The sequence below is a fragment of the Physeter macrocephalus genome, chromosome 6 (assembly GCF_002837175.3).
Source record: "Physeter macrocephalus isolate SW-GA chromosome 6, ASM283717v5, whole genome shotgun sequence".
NCBI classification, from domain to species: Eukaryota; Metazoa; Chordata; class Mammalia; order Artiodactyla; family Physeteridae; genus Physeter; species Physeter macrocephalus.
The window spans coordinates 84,980,888-85,002,138 of record NC_041219.1 but is presented as its reverse complement, the minus strand read 5'-3'; the positions used below and the strand labels follow the sequence as shown (position 1 = coordinate 85,002,138).

General features: G+C 57.8%; 2 protein-coding genes across 6 annotated transcripts; one reads left to right on the top strand and one right to left on the bottom strand.

The window, feature by feature from the left end:
* Positions 1 to 381: 381 nt before the first annotated feature.
* NAB2 (NGFI-A binding protein 2) lies at positions 382 to 6,526 on the top strand. Of its 2 annotated transcripts, none has more exons than XM_007103867.4 (7): positions 382 to 754; positions 2,210 to 3,083; positions 3,522 to 3,655; positions 3,992 to 4,043; positions 4,137 to 4,269; positions 4,471 to 4,662; positions 5,664 to 6,526. In XM_007103867.4, exons 1-7 carry the CDS (start codon positions 672 to 674, stop codon positions 5,771 to 5,773), a joined length of 1,578 nt encoding a protein of 525 aa, XP_007103929.1. In that variant the 5' UTR covers positions 382 to 671; the 3' UTR covers positions 5,774 to 6,526. The 2 variants fall into 2 exon arrangements, with proteins under 2 accessions (XP_007103929.1, XP_028347022.1); XM_028491221.2 differs by lacking the exon at positions 382 to 754 and adding an exon at positions 982 to 1,471.
* STAT6 (signal transducer and activator of transcription 6) lies at positions 6,466 to 20,176 on the bottom strand. 4 transcript variants are annotated; one of them, XM_007103865.4, is made up of 22 exons: positions 19,927 to 20,176; positions 17,185 to 17,321; positions 16,635 to 16,773; positions 16,278 to 16,361; positions 15,714 to 15,852; positions 15,535 to 15,587; positions 15,214 to 15,362; positions 14,493 to 14,624; positions 14,185 to 14,373; positions 13,774 to 13,861; positions 13,527 to 13,649; positions 12,836 to 12,928; positions 11,752 to 11,958; positions 10,496 to 10,590; positions 10,263 to 10,399; positions 9,773 to 9,919; positions 9,492 to 9,555; positions 9,275 to 9,385; positions 8,989 to 9,081; positions 8,123 to 8,188; positions 7,887 to 8,018; positions 6,466 to 7,808 (listed from the first exon to the last, which is right to left on the bottom strand). In XM_007103865.4, the coding sequence occupies exons 2-22, from the start codon at positions 17,298 to 17,300 to the stop codon at positions 7,619 to 7,621; spliced, it is 2,547 nt and encodes an 848-aa protein (XP_007103927.1). In that variant the 5' UTR covers positions 17,301 to 17,321; positions 19,927 to 20,176; the 3' UTR covers positions 6,466 to 7,618. The 4 variants fall into 4 exon arrangements, with proteins under 4 accessions (XP_007103927.1, XP_028347019.1, XP_028347020.1 ...); XM_028491218.2 differs by lacking the exon at positions 19,927 to 20,176 and adding an exon at positions 19,735 to 19,845; XM_028491219.2 differs by lacking the exon at positions 19,927 to 20,176 and adding an exon at positions 19,735 to 19,844 and having other exon boundaries at positions 7,887 to 8,015.
* Between the last annotated feature and the right edge of the window lie 1,075 nt (positions 20,177 to 21,251).

The following is a 21,251-nucleotide window of genomic DNA, read 5'->3' as shown; positions in this document are numbered from 1 at the left end:
CGTGCGCTTCTGTGTCTTTGTGTACCTGTGCGTGGTTGTGAAATTCCGCTCTCCGCTCGGAGGGGAAGGGGGTGGGAGTAAGAATGTCGCCGGCTGGGCTCTCACGTGGGTACGTGGGCGCGGAGAAGGCCGGCTGTGCATCCGGCGTGGGCGGCACGGAGCGACCTCGCCCCGCCCGCCGGATCCCCAAGCCCGCCTTCCACAGCCCAGCGTCGGTCACCTCAGTCCCCAACTCGGCGCCCAGGCTCCGAGTCCCCGCCCCCGCCTCCTGCTCCACACCCCCTACCCCCAGTCTCCGCCTCTCTCTGTCTCTCCGCTGCGGAGTCTCTGAGGCCGGCGGAGAGGCCCGGGCGCCCGCCCCCTGCCCCCGGCGTCCGCCCCCGGCACGGCCCACGCCCTCCGCCCGCCAGGCAGCCAGTGCTGCGCCGGGCCTCGCTCCCCGTGCGTCCTGCGGGGGCGGAGGCGCGGAGAGGCGGCAAGCGCAGCCGGGGAGGTGGGGGGGGGCAGAGGCACAGACAGAGGCGCGGAGGCTCGAAGAGAGGAGACGTGGAGGGAGGGACGGAGCCCGGACAGCGGCGGACACGGCCTCGCGCGCCCGGAAGAGAACAGCGCGCGGTAGGCGCTGAGCTCTGGGCACCGAGAGGGGCATCCGCGGTGGTCTGCAGCCGTCCATGCACAGAGCTCCCTCCCCCACAGCCGAGCAGCCGCCGGGCGGAGGGGACAGCGCCCGCCGGACCCCGCAGCCCAGACTCAAGTTAGTGGGCAAAGGGAAGGGCCGGGGAGTGGAGATGGGTGGAGCTGGACTCGGGAAAGGGGTCTGGAGGGCGGAGGTCGAGCAGAGGACGAGGGGAAGCGGGACGGGGGTGGGGGGTGGAGACTGACGGAAAGGGGGTGCGTCTTCGAATTAGGGGCCCTGGGAGCAGGCAGGAAGCTGATGAAGCTGGATGTGAAAGAGCAGTGTCTAATTCTCCATCGCCCGTTTATTTTGTGCGCATGACCTGGCATGTGAGCCCCCTGCAAAGAATGTGGAGGCTCCCAAGCGCTAGGGGAAGCCCTGGAGCTCTAGCTGGCAACAGTGCCGGGGGAGGGCCACTCAGCTGGCTCAGTCCGTCGTCGGCACGGAGCGCGCGGCTCCGGGGTCCGGGAGAAGCCGGCGCCTTTGAACCAACAGAGCATCAGAGGAGCTCTGCAGAAGCGGGGCATGCCTTAGGCGTCTCTTTCCATTTCTGTGGCCTTGGTGGGGAGTTTCGTTGTGCAGCCCCTCCCTCAAGGGGTCTTGAGTCGCTCCCACACAACCCTTGAAGACGTGGGTGGAAAATGAGGGAGAGAAGGGTAGGCGGGAGCCCCCCTGCGGTGTTCGCCCACAGACGGTAGCATTGTGGGAGTGTGTGGGGGCGGACCGGGCCCCGGAGCAGAACAATTGAGGCACTCCTCTCTCCTGTGCCTGAGCTGAAGCCTACCTATGGAGCAGGTGGGAAGGTCACTGCTGGGAGAGGGGCCAACTGAGGTGCACTGGGCAGTTTGGAAGGCAGGGGAGGTCCTGGGGAGAGAGAGCAAGAGTGGGCAAAGAATGCCTAATCCGTGGGAAAAGCTGAGCAGGGGTGGGAAAAGGGGAGCAGAGGATGTTCTGCCTAGCTCACTGAGTGGAAAAGGGCAGGGGGAGGGGAGGGGCCACACCCCTGTCTCTCAGCCACGTGAGCAGGATGCCACCAGGGAATAAAGCTGGCCAATAGTGGTCCTAGGTGTCCACTGTAGGGAGGATGGGGGTCCTGTACTCACCTCAGTGTGCGAAGTTAACTTGTGTAATGTTGAGACTGCTAGGTGTTTAGGGTGGAAGATGAGGACTATGTTCTGGAAGAGAGGTTGGTCCAGCCATCCCAGGGGTGTGCTGGCTGGCCTCAGTGCTCAAGGTCTCCTTGCCCCAGGCCAGAAAGGTAAAAGCTGAGGATGGGGGCTTGGAGCCTTTGACTTCGGCAAAAACTGGTCTGGCTTTTGGTACTTCCGGCCAGTCTGGGATAGCACTGGCATGTCTATGCCTCTGAGCAGTGCCTGATTCTCATAGTCTGTGCTCAGTTTTGGGTAGAGAGAGCATTCAAAAGAGGGGAAGAGAAACAGGCAGGAAAGAGAAGACAGTTGTGAGTGTGGGTTGGTACCCAGCAAGGGAACTTGCACTGACTGCCCATCCCCTCCTTGTGCGCCTCCTTCTCAGGCCCAGTGCCCGAGCCATGGCCCTGCCTCGGACACTGGGGGAGCTGCAGCTGTACCGGGTCCTGCAGCGCGCCAATCTCCTTTCCTACTATGAGACCTTCATCCAGCAGGGAGGGGACGACGTGCAGCAGCTGTGTGAGGCGGGTGAGGAGGAGTTCCTGGAGATCATGGCACTCGTGGGCATGGCCACCAAGCCCCTCCATGTCCGACGCCTACAGAAGGCACTGAGAGAGTGGGCCACCAATCCAGGGCTCTTCAGCCAGCCAGTGCCTGCCGTGCCCGTTTCCAGCATTCCACTCTTCAAGATCTCTGAAACTGCAGGGACCCGGAAAGGGAGCATGAGCAACGGGCATGGCAGCCCAGGGGAAAAGGCGGGCAGTGCCCGCAGTTTTAGCCCTAAGAGCCCCCTTGAACTTGGAGAGAAGCTGTCGCCATTGTCTGGGGGACCTGGGGCAGGGGACCCCCGGATCTGGCCAGGCCGGAGCACTCCGGAGTCTGATGTTGGGGCAGGAGGAGAAGAGGAGGCTGGCTCACCCCCGTTCTCCCCACCTGCAGGGGGAGGAGTCCCTGAGGGGACTGGGGCTGGGGGGCTGGCAGCAGCTGGGGCTGGTGGTGGTCCGGATCGACTGGAGCCAGAGATGGTACGCATGGTGGTGGAGAGCGTGGAGAGGATCTTCCGAAGCTTCCCAAGGGGGGATGCTGGGGAGGTAACTTCCCTGCTGAAGCTGAACAAGAAGCTGGCACGGAGCGTGGGCCACATCTTTGAGATGGACGATAATGACAGCCAGAAGGAAGAGGAGATACGCAAATACAGCATCATCTATGGCCGCTTTGACTCCAAGCGGCGGGAGGGCAAGCAGCTGAGCCTGCATGAGGTGAGGACCCCAGCCTCCCAGGATTGCTCTTGACTCCCAGGCCTTGACCTACTCACCTCTGAGAATCCTGACACTCCCCAAGTCTGTTTCATTGCCCCATGACCCGGACCCCAGGCCCTAATCCCCTCCCCTACCAACCTCAGCTGTTGCAGTGATTTCCTCAACTAAGGGGGAAGCAGAGACACAGTCAAGAGCCCGGCTGTCCAGCCCCATGCGGCTCAGGACGCCACAGGAGTGAAGGAGGCCCCGGGCATTCCTAGGAAGCTGTGGGTGCTGACCTCTGTTTTCCTTCCTCAGAAAGCTCCTGCATGGTGTCAAAACCCAAGCAAACATTTGATGGATGAGCCTCATTTGTCTGATGGTGAAGGGGAGTGAGGAGGTCTGGGCAAGGTAGTGGGCCAGTTAGGATTCTGACTGCTCTGGCGGTCCTCTCCACAGCTGACCATCAACGAGGCTGCTGCCCAGTTTTGCATGAGGGACAACACTCTTTTACTGCGGAGGGTGGAACTCTTCTCCCTGTCCCGCCAAGTGGCCCGAGAGAGCACCTACCTGTCCTCCTTGAAGGGCTCCAGGTGAGACCCCCTTCTCCAGGTTCTCTCTAGATCAGAATCCCGCCAAGGAGATGGGTCACGTCCTGACTTCCAGTTCAGGTGCCTGTAGGCCTGCTTCCCACCCACCTGTGTGTCCCTGCCTTTGGCCAAGTCCGCTTGCCTAGGTCTGGCCCCACCTCCCATCCCTCTCAGGTCCCCTCTGCCCCCCACAACAATAATGCTTGAGCTGGGGACTCCTGCTTACCCTTCATCTTTCCAGATTCTGGGAATAATGCATGTTTCCCATCAGATTCTGTGTCCTGTCCACCATGTGTCCCTCCCCAGCCTCACCCTTCTTGTTTCTCTTTCTCTTTGCAGGCTCCACCCTGAAGAACTGGGAGGCCCCCCACTGAAGAAACTGAAACAAGAGGTAGGTTTGCTAGGGTACATATAGGAGGTTAGGGCAGCCTTCCCCAGCCCCCGCTCTTGCCAGTCCTCATTTCCCCATTTGGGGCATCCACAGGTTGGAGAACAAAGTCACTCTGAAATCCAGCAGCCTCCCCCAGGCCCTGAGTCCTATGCACACCCATACCGCCCCAGCCTGGAGGAAGACAGCGCCAGCCTGTCCGGGGAGAGCCTGGATGGACACTTGCAGGGTGAGTACACGTCAGAGCGCTTCTCACTGCGGGGGCGGGGGGAAGGCTTGGGAGGAGGGTGCCAGGAGGCCACCGCCTGGTACAGGTCTGGGAGGCCTGGCTGGGCGGGAGCGAATGGGCCTGGGCCCATGGGGCTGGCTGGTTGAGGGTGAGGGTTCCGTTGACTGCGGCCGCCTACCTGACCCGTGCCCCTGCCCACAGCTGTGGGGTCGTGCCCAAGGCTGACGCCGCCCCCTGCTGACCTGCCTTTGGCGTTGCCAGCCCATGGGCTGTGGAGCCGCCACATCCTGCAGCAGACGCTGATGGATGAGGGGCTGCGGCTAGCCCGCCTCGTCTCCCACGACCGCGTGGGCCGCCTCAGCCCCTGTGTGCCCGCAAAGCCACCTCTCGCAGGTGAGGCAGCCAGCAGTGCCGTCCCCAAGCACCCCTGCCACCCAGGCCCCACACAGCAGTCCTGGTGTCCTCGGGCCAGGAGGGAGGAAGAGGGATGCCGTCACCGGAGAGGGCAGTAGCGTGGTGGGGCTCCAGCTAACCAGGCCTTGGGTTGAGGAGGGGGGAACCCTGCAGGGCTGTTGCCAATGGGGAGGGTCTAACCCCAAGTGGACGTCTGTGAATGGAGAGCTTGGGGAGTAGGGGGACAGAGATTGCGGAATGAAGGGGAACAGGAAGAGGAGAGCCACCAAGAAGGGAAGTTTGGATGGAACTTCTACCAAGGCAGGAGGGTGGAGCAGGCCAGGAGTTGGGGTAGGGTTGCCAGCTTGGAATTGGAGGAGCCCAGAGGGGGATGCTTTGTGTGTGGATGGGGGAAGCGAGAGTAGCCTAGGAGGCCGGCAGAGGGCCGGGCATCGGCTGGGCTCAGAGTGACGCAGCAGACAAAGCCACCAACCCTAGCTTGGTATTTTTAAACTGTGCGTGGGTGGGAACTGGGGGCGGGGACTGACAGGGGGGCTCTTCTTGGGGGAGGAGCTGGGAGGCTGGCTTCCTGTGTCCCCCCTGTTTTGGCTTCTAAGAACCCTGGGGGGCATGGTAGGGTGGGGGAGGCCCTGGGAGGAGGCCAGGGATAAGCGGGGGCAGCAGAGCCTGGGAAGGGGGGAGGGGGAGAGGTCAGAGCCAAGCCGCCCCCACAGCTCCTGACAGAACCAGAAATTCCAGCAGAACGGAGGCGGGAGAGACAGAAAGAGAGAGACACATCCAGAGACAGAGAGCTACACACAGCCAGCAAGGGGAGGGGGCGCACACACTAGGGTATGGAACCGCCCCCTAGACCGGAGGTGGGCAGGAGTCAGGAAATCAAGCTCATCTTTGCAGCCTTCTCTACCCCTGCCTCTGTTCTCAGCCCCCTCTGTCTGCAGCGTCCACCCCGCAGCCTCCTAACTTACCCCTTCTCCCTGCAGAGTTCGAGGAGGGGCTGCTGGACCGATGCCCTGCCCCAGGACCCCATCCTGCTCTGGTGGAAGGTCGAAGGAGCAGCGTGAAAGTGGAGGCTGAGGCCAGCCGGCAGTGAGGGGGGGGGACTGGCGTCCTCAGACCCAGGGCGCCAGGCTTCTGGCTCACACAGACCCCTCCACTCTCCATCCCTGGCATCTAGTCACAACCCTGGATCCTTCCGCTGCCCTTCTCCTGCCTCCCCACCTGCCCCATGGGCATAGAACTATGGGGCTTCAAGCAATAACAAGCAGGGGCCTGGCGAGAGGACACAAGGAGGGTGCACGGTGCCCCCTCACCCTTGCCCAGAGCAAGGAGGCAAGAACTCTGCCTCCAGGGCACTTGGGATTCTCCCCTCCCTTACACAGCACACTCCCATCCTCTCTAGTTAGAATCAGTGACGTGAGCAGTTGGACTCAGTTTGGACATGGGGGAAAGGGGGACTTCCCTGGGAGGGTCCAGCAGCTAAAAATGGAAACGGTTTCCCCCCAGATCTGGGGGCCTGGGAACACTGGACCTGCTCCTCCCCTCTGCTCCTCCATTTTTGTGCTTCTAGTTTGTTTCTTTAATTTAACAAGTGCTGCAGTTCGCCCACCCATCCCCATCTTCCCCCCAAGTCCTCAGCGGTTCTCTCCTTCTTGCCCTCTCTAGGGGGGTGTGGGGTCCCCTTCACTGGCCCCCTCGGGAGGCCTGGGTGGACTCAGGGTCTCCCTCAGCTGGGATCTGGGCCGCAGCACCTGTCTGAGCAGTTAGAGCGTCTTTCTTTTCAGATCGTGTACAGTAGATTATTTATTTTGTTATTTTGGAATAAAATTTATTTTATGGCTTAGGATCTATGACCCCCAAGATGGAGAAAGGGTGGCATGGCGTTGGGGAGTGGAGGGAAGTTGGTGGTGGGTGGGGAAATAGAAAAGAAGCAGCGGGTAGGGCCCCCAATACACCACGAGGACCACACACCTGAGTCTGGACCCCAGGCTCAGCCTCTGCCTCTGGGCAGGATTGGAGGCGTTGAGCCACCGAAGCTACAGCCACATAGACCCAACCTGGGCACAGTCATACTCAAAGCTTAGTACATTGGGGTTAGCATACATCAGAGAGGCCAGTATACTTGCTGGTGTCTTTTGTGCAGTGTCTCACACTTCCAAACTTGTGTTGTCACACAGGCAAAATCAGAGAGGTACGTGTTCTATGTGGCTATAAAACTAACGTGTGTGACATCTATGTATTAACATGTCTCAGGTCCACACACTTTCACGCAGCTATAGACAAACTCGGCCCTTGTACTTCTGCACAATCTCATACACATATCCAGAAGCCTCCATCTGACTGACAGGAATTTGGAGCTGATTGGGATTTGTCTTTTAATCTGGGCAAAACCCACATCAGCAACCAAACGTACAGACCCCCCTCTCCCCCAGGGTCTCCTGAGCTCTTTCCCATCCCCCCAGGGCTGGGACCCAAGCCCATACCTCCATCCCTAGCCTCTGAAGCAGATGTGTGCACGTGTCTGTGTGTTTCCACGTGTGTTTGGAGCCCCGGCTCGGGGCAAGCAGAGAAGCCCTCCGTGCCCTCACCTGTGCTCTGGCCCAGCCCCCTTCCTGCTCAGCCCCATCTTCCAAGGAGAGGGGTGTGTGTGTGTGTTCTGCGTGTGCAGGCGTTTTGGGGCCCGTCTCACTTGGAACCTGAATTTCCCTTCCAGTATTTGGAAAGGGGAGGGCGGGGGGGGTGTGGTGGGAGGGAAGGAGTAGATGTGTTGCACCCACTGTACATTGTCCTGGCAAAGTCTTTTCCTCCTGACCAGGGAGTAGGTGGGGATAGGAGGACACCCTCCCCAGCTGCTGCTTGGCAGGAGCACAGGCAGGTGTTCAGAGCAGGTCCATGGGGGCAGGAGAGCTGTCTCTCTGGGCTCCCCCTCCAGCTGGGATCACCAAGTGGGGTTAGCCCTTAGGTCCAGGTGGGACATTGAGATCCCAGACTGCCCATAGCGGGAGGGCTGCAGGAGGGGTTGGGCTCCCAAGGACCCTCCCTCTGACTCTCCTTGCCCCTCCAAGAGAAGCTTGGTGAGGTCCTGTTCAGTAGGAGGCAGCAAGGGCGGGAGCATGTCTTCGCGGACCCTGCAGGGAGGAAGGAGGGAAGCGGTGGGATAGGCATGGCACCCACTCCTCAGCCTCCGCCCCCAGGCTGACACTCACCAGGTGCCTTGAGGGAACCCCCCCACCGGCTGCCTCAGGCAGCTCTCTTCCGCCATGGTCACATCTGGGCAGAGCAAGGGCTCGGGGCTGGACATGGCACGCTCCTGAGGCTGGCACGGCAGCAGGCCCCTGCTGGGCCCAGAGAAGTCAGTTAGGTGGTGGCGGGGGTCGGGGGATTGAGGCTGGGAATGAATGAATGAGGAGCATGAGCTCAGGATGGGGGAGTTGTCACTCACTGCGGGTGAGGTTGGTCAAAGGGCAGGCTCATCGGACTCAGGTTGGGCGGCATCTGCAGGTGAGGTCTGGAATCAGGAAGGAGGGCACAGTCAGAAAGGAAAGCTGGACAAGGGCAGGGTGTTGCAAAGTCAAGACCACTGAGTGAGGAAACAGTATTTCCAGCTCCTCATCCTGACAGCAAGCAGTGGGCAAGCCATTTCCACCTGTGAGCTTGGTCTTCTCATCTGTATAAATGCGTATGCGTTGGCGACTGGGGGCAGGAGAGAGAGGAGGCCTAGATTAGCTAATTTTTAATGTTTCTTTGGACTCTGAACTTTGCTGGCTCTAAGTACCCCTGTCCTCACCCCTACCTCAACTCCTGGGAGGGAGATGTCGTGCCTTGACCGAGAGTTAGTAAGTACCTGAGTGCTACCTGGAGAACAAGTGTCTATGCCGCTTCAGGGCCAAAAAGATAAATAAATAAAAATCAAGACAGCAGATAAGTGACAGATTTCAGGGGTGGGAAAGAGAATACTAATACATAGCTCTTGCTGTGAGCCAGGTACTGTGTTTAGCTTTACACATACTACTAACTCAATCGACCTTCACAATAACCCTGTGAGATAGGTATTGTTATTATCATTATTCCCTATTTTATAGGTAACACATCAGAGTTAAGTAACTTGCCCAAAGTCAGCAAGTGGTGGAGCTGGAATTTGAACCTGGATCTTAACCACTAATACCTCAGTGGAATGGACAGAAGAGACACACGTGTTGGCTTTTTGCCACCCTGTTCTCACAGAAGAGCCTTCCCTAACAAATGCAAGTGCCCATGCCCGTTGCAGGTGGGTGTCCCACCCTGTTCCCCAGAGGTGGCCCCACTTACTCCTGGAAGGCTGGCAGCACATTGACCGATTCTTCCTGGGGAAGGGCTGGATATGAGGGGATGGAGTGAGAGCGTGGTGGGTACACCTGGGGCCTGGGGAGAGAAAGCAGACCCCTGATGCCAGCCCTTCTCCTCGACACCCCAAATCCCCGCCTCAAGATGGGGAATCCCTTTCAAGGGAAGGAAATCCCCTAGTTCAGCCGCCAGTGCCAGGCCTCCCAACTGCCCGTGCTGAAACAGCCTGCTGGCACAGACCACTCCCACTTCCGTCTCTCAAGCTTCTTACACCATATCTGGGCCGAGCTGCATGTTCACGGAGCAGTCAGGGACCATTCCAATATCGTAAGAGGGCATCATGGTAGGCATTTGGGGCTCAGGGGTGGTAAGTGGCTGGTCCCTGGAGGAGGGGAGGAAGCATGTGTGACTGACCAGGGGCTGATACCACCACTCCTTCCCACAGGTAAGTACTGGGCCCCACCCTCCATCCATACCAGCACACTCACCTTTCCACAGTCATCTTGATTGTAGCTGGGACATAACCCCTGCCATCCTTACCCAGCTGCTCAGCTGTTGTGGGGAGGAAAGGAGAGCCATGGAGTGCTTCTGGTTTAGGGAGGAAGGGAGGTGGAAAAGGTGAGCATGGCTGATGGGCAGGTAGCAGAAGCAGGGAGATGAAAATGGAGAGAGAAGTCGGGGATGACACACAGCAGGCAGGGAGGGGGCAGCTGGGAGCAGGGAGAAGGTGGACAACAGGAAGGAGTCAGAACTGCCAGCCCCAGCTCACGCTTGTAGTGGCTCCGGAAAGCCTCGTCCTTGGGTTTCTTGGGGTAGAGGTTTTTGAGCTGAGCAAGGTCCCGGATTCGGTCACCAAGTGAGCGAATGGACAGGTCTTTGGCAGAGAATGGCTGGATGTTCTCTATCTGTGGGGAGCCTACAATAGGAATGAGACCTTGAGTCCCCTCTGTCCCGACTTTCTTCCCCTTCCCCAACCTCCCCCCACTATTGGACTCATTCTCAATCTACCAAGGTAAGGAGGAGAGGAGCTAGGGTGAGGGTCCTGAGGGAGGGAGACCCACCAGTCTCCATTCCCACAGAGCTCACAGTGAGAAGGTAGACGTTTAGAACACAGAAGGAGGAAGAGAAGTTGGACCTCAGGAAGAACTTCTTGAAGATCAGGGTTGGCCTCAAGGAAGGCCAGGAGGTTTCCTCCCCAGAAGAAACCCCAGAGGGCACACAGGCACAGAGGCAGAGGACTGGCTGGGGGGTGACCTCACCATCCTGGCCCCGGATGACATGGGCAATGGTGATGCCCCCAATCTCTGAGTCACTGAACCGAAGGAGGAATGTTCCATCAGGCTCGTTGAGAAGAAGGCTAGTGACGTACTGTTTGCTGATGAAGCCAATGATCAACCTGGCCAGGATGAGGGAGAAGATGGGGGTGGGGTCGCAGGGTGTGGAGTGGGAGCTGGAGGTACAGCTGCTCAGGCCACCTGGGGCAGGGACTCACCGATCTGACCAGTAGCTCCGGAGACAGCGTTTGGTGAGGTCCAGGACGCCATCAAACCACTGCCAAAAGGTGAAGCCACGACCCAGCAGGATCTCCTGTGGGGAGAGGAGAGTTGGTGGGAGCACAGGAGCCTCGTTAGGGCAGGCATTGGGCTGTGAGTACCTACATGACAGAGTCACAGCACTGAGGGAACCACATTGGACCTGAGACCCCATCCATGACAATGGCCAACACTCAGGCTTACCATGTGCCAGGCACTATTCCATGCTCTTTTCATAAATTAATGTATCTGATCTTTACAAGCCTACGGAGGTAGGTCCTGTGAGTATCCCATCTTACAGATGAAGAAATGGAAGCCTAGAAAGGTCAAATAACTTGCTTCTCACACAGCTGGTGAGAAGCAGAGCTGGGATTTAGCCCAGGAAGTCTGGGCTGGGCCCCCTTAACCGCTGTGCTCCACACCCTCCCGAAGGAGGCCTGGAGGAAGTGGTGTCCAGAGAAGGCAGCTTGCAGGGTGGGAGTGTCCTGCTCCCTTTGCTAACTCATCCTCTGGTTGTGTGGGCTTTTCTTTCTTCCCTTTTTAAAAAAGAGATCAGTGCATGACTGCATTTACCCAGCTGGTCCTCAACCAAGTCACCCAGACCTCCTTTTTGCCCTGTTCTTGTAACAGATCCAGTCCTGAGCCACCTTCTTTTGGAGGCAGTAAAATGTAGTAGCCAAGAGCAAGAGTCAGAAATACGGTGTTCCATCCCAGACATGCCACTCACTTGCTGGGAGGCCTTGGACAGACTACTTAACCCCTCTGCGCGGGTTCATCCTCTGTAAAATGGGGGTAAAGGGATGTTGGGATGATTAAATGAGGTAACATATATAAACTACTGAAGCACAGTGCCTGGCATATAGTAAGCTGTCAACACATGGTAGCTAGTATTATTGCATATATCCCTGTGGGATTTCGTCCCTGCTTTTGCAATAAGACCTATTTTCCCAATGGGTCAAAGTCATCTTGAATCAAAGCTGTGTTTACACACAATCTGGGTGAGTCAGGCAGATCACTGGCAAAGAGGGAGGACAGAGGGCCTCCAGACCAAAATGGGGGGATGCCAGAGACCTAAGAGGTTTTCCTGCCTGGGCCATGACAGAGGCCTTCCTGATGAACGTAGTGAGGCGTTGTGAAGATCCCAGCGGTTGATCCCTGGGCAGAGGTTGGGGAAGCCCTGAGTGCCCCAGGGAAGTCTGAAGCGCAGGGAAATGACCTTGTTGAACTGTGACCAGGACACAGAACGGTGCTGGAAGGCCTCCATGCTGAGGCTGTTGTCGGTGAAGATCTTCTGGGCCAGGAAGAGGAAGTGCTCTGGGAGTAACCCCCTGTGGGTCCCCACCTCAGCCATGAACTTGAGGTTCAGAGTTTCACACATCTTCTCCCAGGGCACCCGCTCAGCCACCACAAAGGGCACTCGGTCCTGGGGGGAGGAGAGAAGGAGAGGAAGCCTCAGGCTGACATCCCCATCCCGCCTCAGGAGGGCCTTCATCCTTTCCACCTCCCCAAGGCTGCCCCTTCCCAGCCTTGGCCCCCTGAGCTTGCTCAACAAAGATGGTGCTTTTCCAAAGTAGTCTCAGGTGCTACTGCAGGATAGCTGTTAAGATTGGCATGAAAAGGGGACTCCCCTGGTGGCACAGTGGTTAAGAATCCGCCTGCCGGGCTTCCCTGGTGGCGCAGTGGTTGCGCGTCCACCTCAAACCTGGCCCTACTCCTTACTCCCTGATTTCAATTAACAGTCTCACCATCACCCAGGACCAATGCTTAAAATCCCGATTCCCAGGCTTCCCTGGTGGCGCAGTGGTTAAGAATCCGCCTGCCAGTGCAGGGGACACGGGTTCGAGCCCTGGTCCAGGAAGATCCCACATGCCGCGGAGCAACTAAGCCCGTGCGCCACAACTACTGAGCCTGTGCTCTAGAGCCTGCGAGCCACAACTACTGAGCCCACGTGGCACAACTACTGAAACCCACGCGCCTACAGCCCATATTGTGCAACAAAGAGAAGCCACCGCAATGAGAAGTCCACGCACTGCAACGAAGAGTAGCCCCCGCTCGCCGCAACTAGCGAAAAGCCCGCACGCAGCAACGAAGACCCAAGGCAGCCAAAAAATAAATAAGTAAATAAATTAATAAAAAATGAAGTATGAAAAAAAATTGGCACAAAAAGAGGTCAGAAGTACGAAAACAGGTCTATGAGAAGGAGTTAAGGTCACTCTCATTTGAACATGCTTGCCAGCCTGCACCCCACCCCCCAGGTAAGAGCGCCCCCCTGCCCCCGCCAACTCCAGGTCTTTCATCACCATCTCAGAGAAGGCGTTGTCCCACAGAATGGTGGCTTTGGCGTTGTTGTCTTGGTTGCCGTGGACGATGACCACCAGGGGCAGAGACAGGGCCTGAAGGGGGTGAGGAAAGGGGGTTCTTCTTACTGGGGCAAGGGGCTTCTACAGAGGGCTGGCTCTGAGGGTGCAGGGAAGCTACTGGACTCACACAACATGGTTAAAAACTCATGGTATGTTATCGAGTGCTTTCTGAAGCTCAATTAGGGCCTTACTGCAGAGGAGTGGTTACAAGTCAGTGCTATAGAGTCCCCAGGTTTCAAATGCCAGCTCCAACATTCAGTAGCTGTGTGACCTGGGCTAATTACTCAATCTCTCTGTGTCTCAATGTCCTCATCTATAAAATGAGGCTAGTAGTAATACATACCTCATAATGGTACTGTGAAAACCACGCATGTGTGTGCATGTGTGTGACTTAAAACAGTGCCCTGGTCTATGAAACGTGCGTAAGTGCCAGTTGCTCCTGCACTGTCATTCCCTGGGGTGTGCCCTCCGGTCCTTGGTCCTCCCCCACGCACCCGGGGCCCCAGCATGCACAAATCCCAAACACACAGGGTATGGGGCAGTCATGAAGAGTGAGGATGCAGGGCCCCAGTGTGTGGCCTGGAGGGGCACCTGGGGCCCCGCCTCGGGCAGGGCTGGGGCCTCGGTTCACCTGGAGCTGGATAGGGAGTTTGCTGGTGCTGAGCGTGAAGCTGGTGGAAAAGAGCACGGCACACTTCTCCTCGGTGACAGACTCCGTGCCCTTCCGTTCGCACCTCTTGATTTTCTTCAGAAGCTGCGGGTGGGGCGAGGGAGAGGAGGGTGAGGGCAGCAACTGCTTCTCCGGGGCTCCCAACACCCTCTCCAAGGAGAATGTCCTGGCCTGAGGACCCCCGCCCACTGCTCCCAGAAGGCCTCACCAGGTTCTTGAACAGGGCAGAGCAGCAATTCCCGGGAAGGCTGTTCTCCAGGGGCACGGTGTTGTTAATGATTTCCCCAGTGCTTTCTCTGCCAGGCAAGTCAGAGAGTGGCTCATCCCAACTGGGCCCAGGAGCTTGAGTCCACCGGCGAATGGCCTGGACTACTGGCCCCTAATCTCCATCTCCCCACTTGAGTTCTTAAGGGAGAAGTCCCCATCTTAGCCAAATCATGATGCTCCCACCCCATTCCAGCACTGATGGGTCCCTCCCCTTCGTCTGCCTTGACTATCATACAGGGTCCCCACATCCCATGGCCCGCCCTCTCTGTCATCACCCTGCTCTTCCTGGTGCCAGCCCCCCAGGCTCCTCTGGCCTCCACCACCCTCCAGCCCCTCTCCAGCCCCAGCTTACGCTCCAGCCCCGGGCCCCTGGGGCATGCTCAGCTCCCTCGCCTGCTTCTCGGTTACCATGTCGGCCCTGACCATCAGAGGCTTGGCTGGGGCCGCCAGGAACCGCAGGCCCAGCAGGAATCGAACCCCGGCCTGGAACTTGGTCTGAGTCTTCAGAACCTGGGGGGGCTGCTTTTCCACCAGGAAAGAGCTGAGAGGAGTGAGGAGGGCACCAGGGAAGTTAGCAGCTGGGTCCCTCCTGGTGCCCTCCCCACAGCTCTGACCCTCTTCCTTCCTTGGGGTCTGCTAGGCCAGGCTGGGGTCTCATACCTGGTGATGAGGGTTCGCAGGACTTCATCCAGCCGGCTAATCAGCGCTGCCCGGGTCTTGGGCTCAAGCTCCCCACCAGCCGCCCCCACCTCCTGCTGCAGCTGGGAGTAAATGTCCACCAGGCTCTCACACCTGGGGCCAGGACAGTGGTCAGGGGGCACAGGGTTTAGGCTGCCTGCTCCCCACCCAGACGCCCCACCCCTAAACCCAGGAAGAAAGCAGGAGAGTGTGTGTGGAGGGGTGGGATGGGCAGTGGGCGTGGCTGCAAGGCACCTGGGCTAACGGAGTTGTGGGACATGCCTTGGCTCTGGGGAGGAAGGTTCCTTCTCAGTGCCTGGAAGCTCTGTGGAAACCCAGCTGCCTCTTCCCCAGGGCTCTGGTACCCAGGTCAGCTGCCAGCACATACGATGCTTTTGTGCATTTTGAAAGGTGCCCCGCCCAACAGACCAAATAGACTTCCCTTTCCTCTGAGCACGGGGCTTGAAGAGAGAATTGTGGGTTGGAAGAACTCCTGCTTGTGCCCCGTCCGCCGGGTGCACGTGCACAGGACACAACCTGAACAACAGTGTGCGTGGCTCTGCTGGAACGGGCTTCTCTGAGTCTTGACCCACCCCAAGACCCTTTGGCCTGGTTTTCCTCTCTCGCACCTGTGGGTGCTCCAGCGGGGACAGCAGGTGTCCACCCCCAGCGCCCCACCCTTCCCTGTCAGCCCTGCCCCAACCTCTCCTGTAGTGGGGCCAGGCTCTCCTCAAAGGGTGCGCCATTCCCTGCCAGCTGCTGCTGCCGTTTCCAAATCTGGATCCTCTTCAGCACCAGGGCCTGGGCAGCCTCCAGCTCCCCGACAGTCTCCTGCAGGAATGTGGCGAGGGCCTGTGGGCAGAAAGGGCCTGAGTCAGGGCCACACGCTTCCTCCTCACCCAGCTCTGGAGGGTAGGGCTCTCTTTCTCACCTCTCTGAGGTCTAATCTCCATCCCTGCACAGATTTGAGACCCTCAAAGTCTGCCCTTGGAGCTCAGTCTCCACGTCCCAGTCCATTACTCACCTCACTTGGCCCGGTCCCATTGGCAGGAGTTTCTATCAGGCTGTGCAAAGACACTGAGGGTAGGGGCAGAAATCAGGGGTGCAGGTAGATTTGAGGTTCAGTCAGGGTTGAGATCCAGGAGGGGATCGCTCCCACACACTCCCCAGAACCCTCTTAGGGCTCGAGGCCCAGGCTCCCACCTTGGCCTCCCTCAGCCCCAGGCTGCAGGGCTTTGCGGAGAAGGCAGGTTTCCCCCACTCGGTGCTGCAGCCTCCGCAGGACTGTGTTAAACTTGAGTTCCTCTTGCTTCCAGTGGAAGGGCATTGGCAGGTGGCGGAACTGCACAGGAGGGAGAGATGCCAAGAGGTGAGACACTCTGCCCAGCCCTTTCCACTCGGCCTCCTCTCCCTAAAGGGGTGCAACTGCCATGCTCTGCAGAAAACAGACCACTTCCCTTGTCTGACTCCCTTCTCTCTTTTGACAGTCCTTCCTGACCTTTTGGAATTTCCTGAAGATAAGACCTCTCTCCTGGCAGAATCAGCTCCTTACCACTTGCTCTCTCCTTCCTAGGCCTCACTACCGTCAGTCCCTCATTGCAAGCTTCTCTGAGCTTAACTTGGGGCTCACTTTGACTCCTTTGGTCATCCTGGGCCTAGAACACTGAACTTTTCCTGAAGTTCAAATTCCTTCTAGTTTCTCATGGCTCAGGCTAAAGTCCCAGGGAGTTGAGTTGAGTTGGGGTGGGAGGTGGGGTACCACAATACCTGTTCCATAATGGCTTTTTTTTCCCCTTGAAGTATGTGTCTGAAAGTGGCCACCAGCTTCAGGGGGTCCCTCTGATATATGCTCTATAGAAATGAAGGGTGGTAGACAGGGTTAGCCTGGCTCTTACCCATGTCTTTCTCCCCTTCCAATCCCCAGCCCCCCCATTCACACATGCACTGAAAGGCAGCACAACTGTAGACTCCAGAAGTTTTCATGCCTTTGCATGCTTTTAAAATCTAATTTGTGTGCTAGCTAACAGCTAGCCACAGGAACACCAATTTGCTTCCAGCATCCAATGCTCACCCCAGCTCCATTCCAGGCCCCACCCAGCCTTGTCCCCTCCCCTCCTGCCCCACCTCCAGGGTGCTGATGTGTTGCAAGATGGTGCTCCCCTCCCCCTGTTCTCCAGCAGAGGCCTGAAGACGCTGGACAGTGGCAGAAAGTAGGGCGCTGGCCATGTTGCAGCAGAAGGCGTCTGAGCCGACAAGGAATTCCCTGCAGGAAGATCAAGGATGAGGCAGCCTCGGGTCAGGGCTTCCTCTGCTCTACTGTCCCTTTAGCCCATAGCAATCAGCTCAGCGGCTCCTTCCTCCTCTTATCCTCCATCCAAGCCCTCTGTAGCCCTCAGCCATGTCCCTTGTTCCCCAGTTTTCCAGCTGTTGTGGGTAGTGCCCTTACCCCAGCTCTGACCTCCCTCCTCTTTGGCTCAGCCTCCTAAGGAGGTGGGGGACTCCACGTATCAACATGCATAGTCTGGTTGATGTGGCACAGACTCCCAGCTAAATCTGGACCACCGCACATGGAATAACGAGTCCCCAGTCTTGAAATGGGATGAAGAAAATCTAATGAGAGGGAAGGTGGGTGGGGGAGGACCTGGGGGACCAACATGGGGCAGCCAGGACTCACCAGGGCTGGTTCTCCAGCCAGTCACCCAGGAGATGCCGCAGGTGTTGAGGGAAGTCGACATAGAGCCGCTGCAGTTTTTCTGGGGGCATTTTGGAGACCAGACCCCACAGAGACATGATCTGGGGTTTAGAGGGTGCCTGGAGAAAAGGAACAAGGCTACTTGGGCACTCTGAGAGGCGCCCGAGAAAGTTGGCTTTTGTTTGGGGGCAGCCAGGGACCTCCCGTAGACAGCCCTCCCAGAGACCATCCCCACCACCACTCACAGCCAGACCACCTCAAACCAGGGACATCCCTGGCCAATGCCTCAGACAAGGTAATTCCTTCAACGGTAGACACAGGGGTGATGGGGTGGGAAGAGCTGAGCTGCAGCCAGAGGGCGGGGTGGGAGACAGGGGCGATAGGGCAGTAGGGAAAGCTGAGAGAAGACAGAGGATGTGGGTTGTAGCTCTAGGCCTGGCTCTGGTTCTGGAGGCAAGAAACCTCCCCTCTGTGGACCTCAATCTTCTCATCTATAAAATATGAGGCTTGGATAAAGTGCAGAACTTTCCAAACTTTTTAAAGCAGTAGACAATTTTAGTTTTAATCTGTGGAATCCCAAGTATATAAAATTGGCGTTTCTCTGTTGAAAGCAAGTGTGGTAGGCTGGAATTCTACTGCTTCTTACTTCCCTCTCCCCACCTCCTGACCCCAAAGGTGTCCCTGGAGAAAACCCTCAAAATTCCAGGGTTTCATGAGAGAATCTGAACACTACCTGGCTAGATGATGAAGAAGAGGACGGCAGAGTAATAATAGCTACCATTTATTAAGCACTTACTATGTATGAGGCATTACACTGAGCTCATTACCTCATTAAAATCTTGCAACGATTTTTAAAATATAGAATTATCCCCTTTCACAGGTAGAGAAACCGAGCTCAAGGAGGTTCTCTAACTTGCTGAGGCCACTCAGCAAGTGATTTGAACCCGAGAGGGGATTAACCACCACGTTGTGCTGTTAGGATGCCTTCCAGATCCAAATCCCATAATCTTAAGGGGGGGCGGGCATGGGAGGAGAATTGAAGAAGAGGAGTTGAGCGAAAGGAAAAGTAGAGAGAACTCGGGAAGACGGTGAGAGATTAGAGAAAAAAGTGGGGTTAATAAGCCTTCAGTGAAAAGCCTAGAAGAGTGGCAAGGAGGCTAGAGGGCTATAGCGAAGAGAAGAAAAGGGGGCAAGAGGAAAGGAGAGGGGAGGGTAGGGGAGAGGGCTGCCTCCCCATTTCTGGGTGGGCCACAGGGTGGGGTGGGTAAACCAGTGGTTTCCCAGGGGTCTCTCTGTTTCCAGTTTCTCAAAATATCCCTCTTCCCAGAGATGACAGAAAGGATGGGGATGGAAACTCCCTGGGTCTCCCCCAACCTGGTAACCCCAAGTTTTCCTGCTGCACTTTTAGCCCCTCCCCTCTCCCAGGACTCCCAGAGGGATGGAGAACAGAGGGACCCCTTTTCTGGAGGTTCCTGCCCCTCCCCCCAATCCCTATCCCCTTGAGCTCTTTTCTCCCAAAGGCAGAATCCTCCCCCCATCCTGCTCAGGGTCCTCTAATAGACCTTTCTCTACACCCACCTTGGGGTGGGGCCCCTTTTGGTTTGTGTTTCAAACTCAGGGGAGGACTCCATCTCTCTCTTCCCTCTTCCTCCCCTGTGTCTCATGGTGCTCAGACCTTTGACCTCTCTCCCTACCCTGTTTGGGACTGGGGCAATCCCTAAGCCATAGGCAGCCCCCCTTTCCTCTACATGCCCCTGTTGAGTGACCAGCTTCCTGGCCTGGCCCTGGCTTCAGATCTTCCCCACTCCATCCTCAGGCAGCAGGGGGCCAGACTTTCCCCCAGCCACATCCAATAACCAGGCTGGGTCAATCGGCCGGCCAGGCCAGGGGCGCCTTCTGCTGTAAGCCCCCAACACCGGCAGGGAGGGAGGAGCCGCGGCCTGAGGGGGCGGGGCCAGTGTTCCCTTCCCAACCGGGAAGGGAAACCCAACGTCCAGGATCTTCATCAGCCCTCTTCGTGGCCTAAACCTCACCTCAACCCCTACATTCCCGAGCCGTCTGACCGTGGGACCACAGGATCAAGAGTCAAACGAGCTTCTCTGAGTTGCCCAGGGTGTGTCTGCGGCGGCGGGGGCGGGGCGGGGGGCCAGGAGGCGGAGCCAGTTCAGCAAGAGTAGGGTTAACTCCGTGACGTGGCCGCGCCAAAAGTGGACCAGTTTTGAGGGGGGAAATTCCCCCTCCTCTGGGACACCATGAGGTCTGCAACTGGGACTCGCTCACCCCCTAGCCACACCCTTGAACAGGAACCTTTTTGGGGGGCCCGGATAGGGGTTTGTCGAGGACCTACTGCCCTTTGTTATCAGCCTTCTAGGGAGGGGCGGCCACCTCCCCCCAACCCAGAGGGCAGAGGGGCACCTCCTTGCCCTCCTTTCCCTGCCTTTACATGTCCCTGGAGGTGCGGGGGACGGGGTGTATGGAAAAAGTGACCCACGGTGGGGAGGGGGGGAGGGGAAGTGCTGGGCCTGTACTCACCCCAGATTCTTCTGATACTTCGAAACTGCCAAAACTCAGTACCACCAGCCACCAAACCCAGCTGAAACAATTTCTTGGGGACCATCCACTCTGCCCAGGGAGGATCCTGAGAGGCACTCCCCCCAACCCACCGCCCCACATACTCGTAGTCAGAGGCCCCCCACCCTCCCCTCCTTGGAGGCATCCCCTCACCTTGCCAACCCCTCTGCTGTCTTCTCCCTCTCTCAGCGGGCACTGCCAGGCCCCATGTGTTTGTAGTTCTGTCCAGCGGGTTCAGGGCTGGCCCTGCTAGCACCCCCCCCTCCACCTCCAGCACCAAAAAGAAAAAAAATACACACACACACACACACACACACACACACACACACACACACAATCCTCTCCCGTCCTTCCTCTTCAGTGTAAGCAGTGGCTGCCCCAGCCCGCTGTTTCCGGCTTCTCCGACTACCCAGGTCCCTCCCTGGAGCTCTGACGACACAGACAAGGGAAAGTGGGCTGGAGGAGGAAGAGGAAGAAAGTGGGGTGAGCGTGTGTGCCTCTGATACCGGGTAGGGGAGCATGGGGTGGGGGGAGCCAGGACTGGGGCTTGGGGGCCCTGGGGCCAGGCTGGAGGGGAGGCTGATCCCCACTTACTCTGTCCCCCCTCAAAAGCAATCAACTTTCCTCCAGAAAGTCACCCAATATCAAGCCAGAGACGTGCCGCCCCAACCTGCCGCTCCTATACTCAAACTTTCTCAGGGGCCGGGGGTTTGGGCTCCCAAGGGACTGGGCTCCCCTGTGGCCTCTGGAAAAAGAAATCCCTCTGGGCTCTGCGCTCCCTCCAGTGGAGGACCCTGAAAGCGGCCAGGGAGCTGGAACTCCTAGGTCCTCCTTCCTTCTTGGTGGGGAACGCCTTAGAGGTCTCGTGACCGCTGATGGGAAGGAGTGGGGGAGGGGAGGCTGAAGCTCACAATTCTGTAGGACTCCAGGGGTCCCTCGGACTGAAAATCGTTTCTGCCCCCTCCTCACAGGGTACTACTCCTCAAACCCAGGTGGGAGCAGCCACAAGCCTGTAGATTCCCAAGGGACAAGTTTGCATGTGAATCTGCTGTGCAGCTTTGGTGAAGTTCCTATCTGTTTCTGGGGTAAACACTGAGACACACCCAGAAATAAACACACACATACTCAACTTCCCCAGCCAGAAGGACACCCCCCCACACACACACACACGCTTACATACACGTGCAGGCAGGCTCACAGACGTGTCAGCACTCAGAGCCATATGCAGTCACAGGGAGACACACACTCACATACACAAGGCTTGCTCAGCTTCTGAGTCACCATCTAGTTATCTAGTGGATGGTTTCTGCAGCTTTTGTTGGAGGAGGAGCTGAAGCTGGTCTAGGGACCCAGAGAGCCCTTCAAGCCCAAAAACCCGAGAGAGGGGTATGGGGAAAGGGTGGTCTCTGGGGGATGGTGGAAGGTGGGAGGAGGCTTCTGTTTCCCTCCTTTCTTCCCAAACAGGGCTGGGCTCAGGG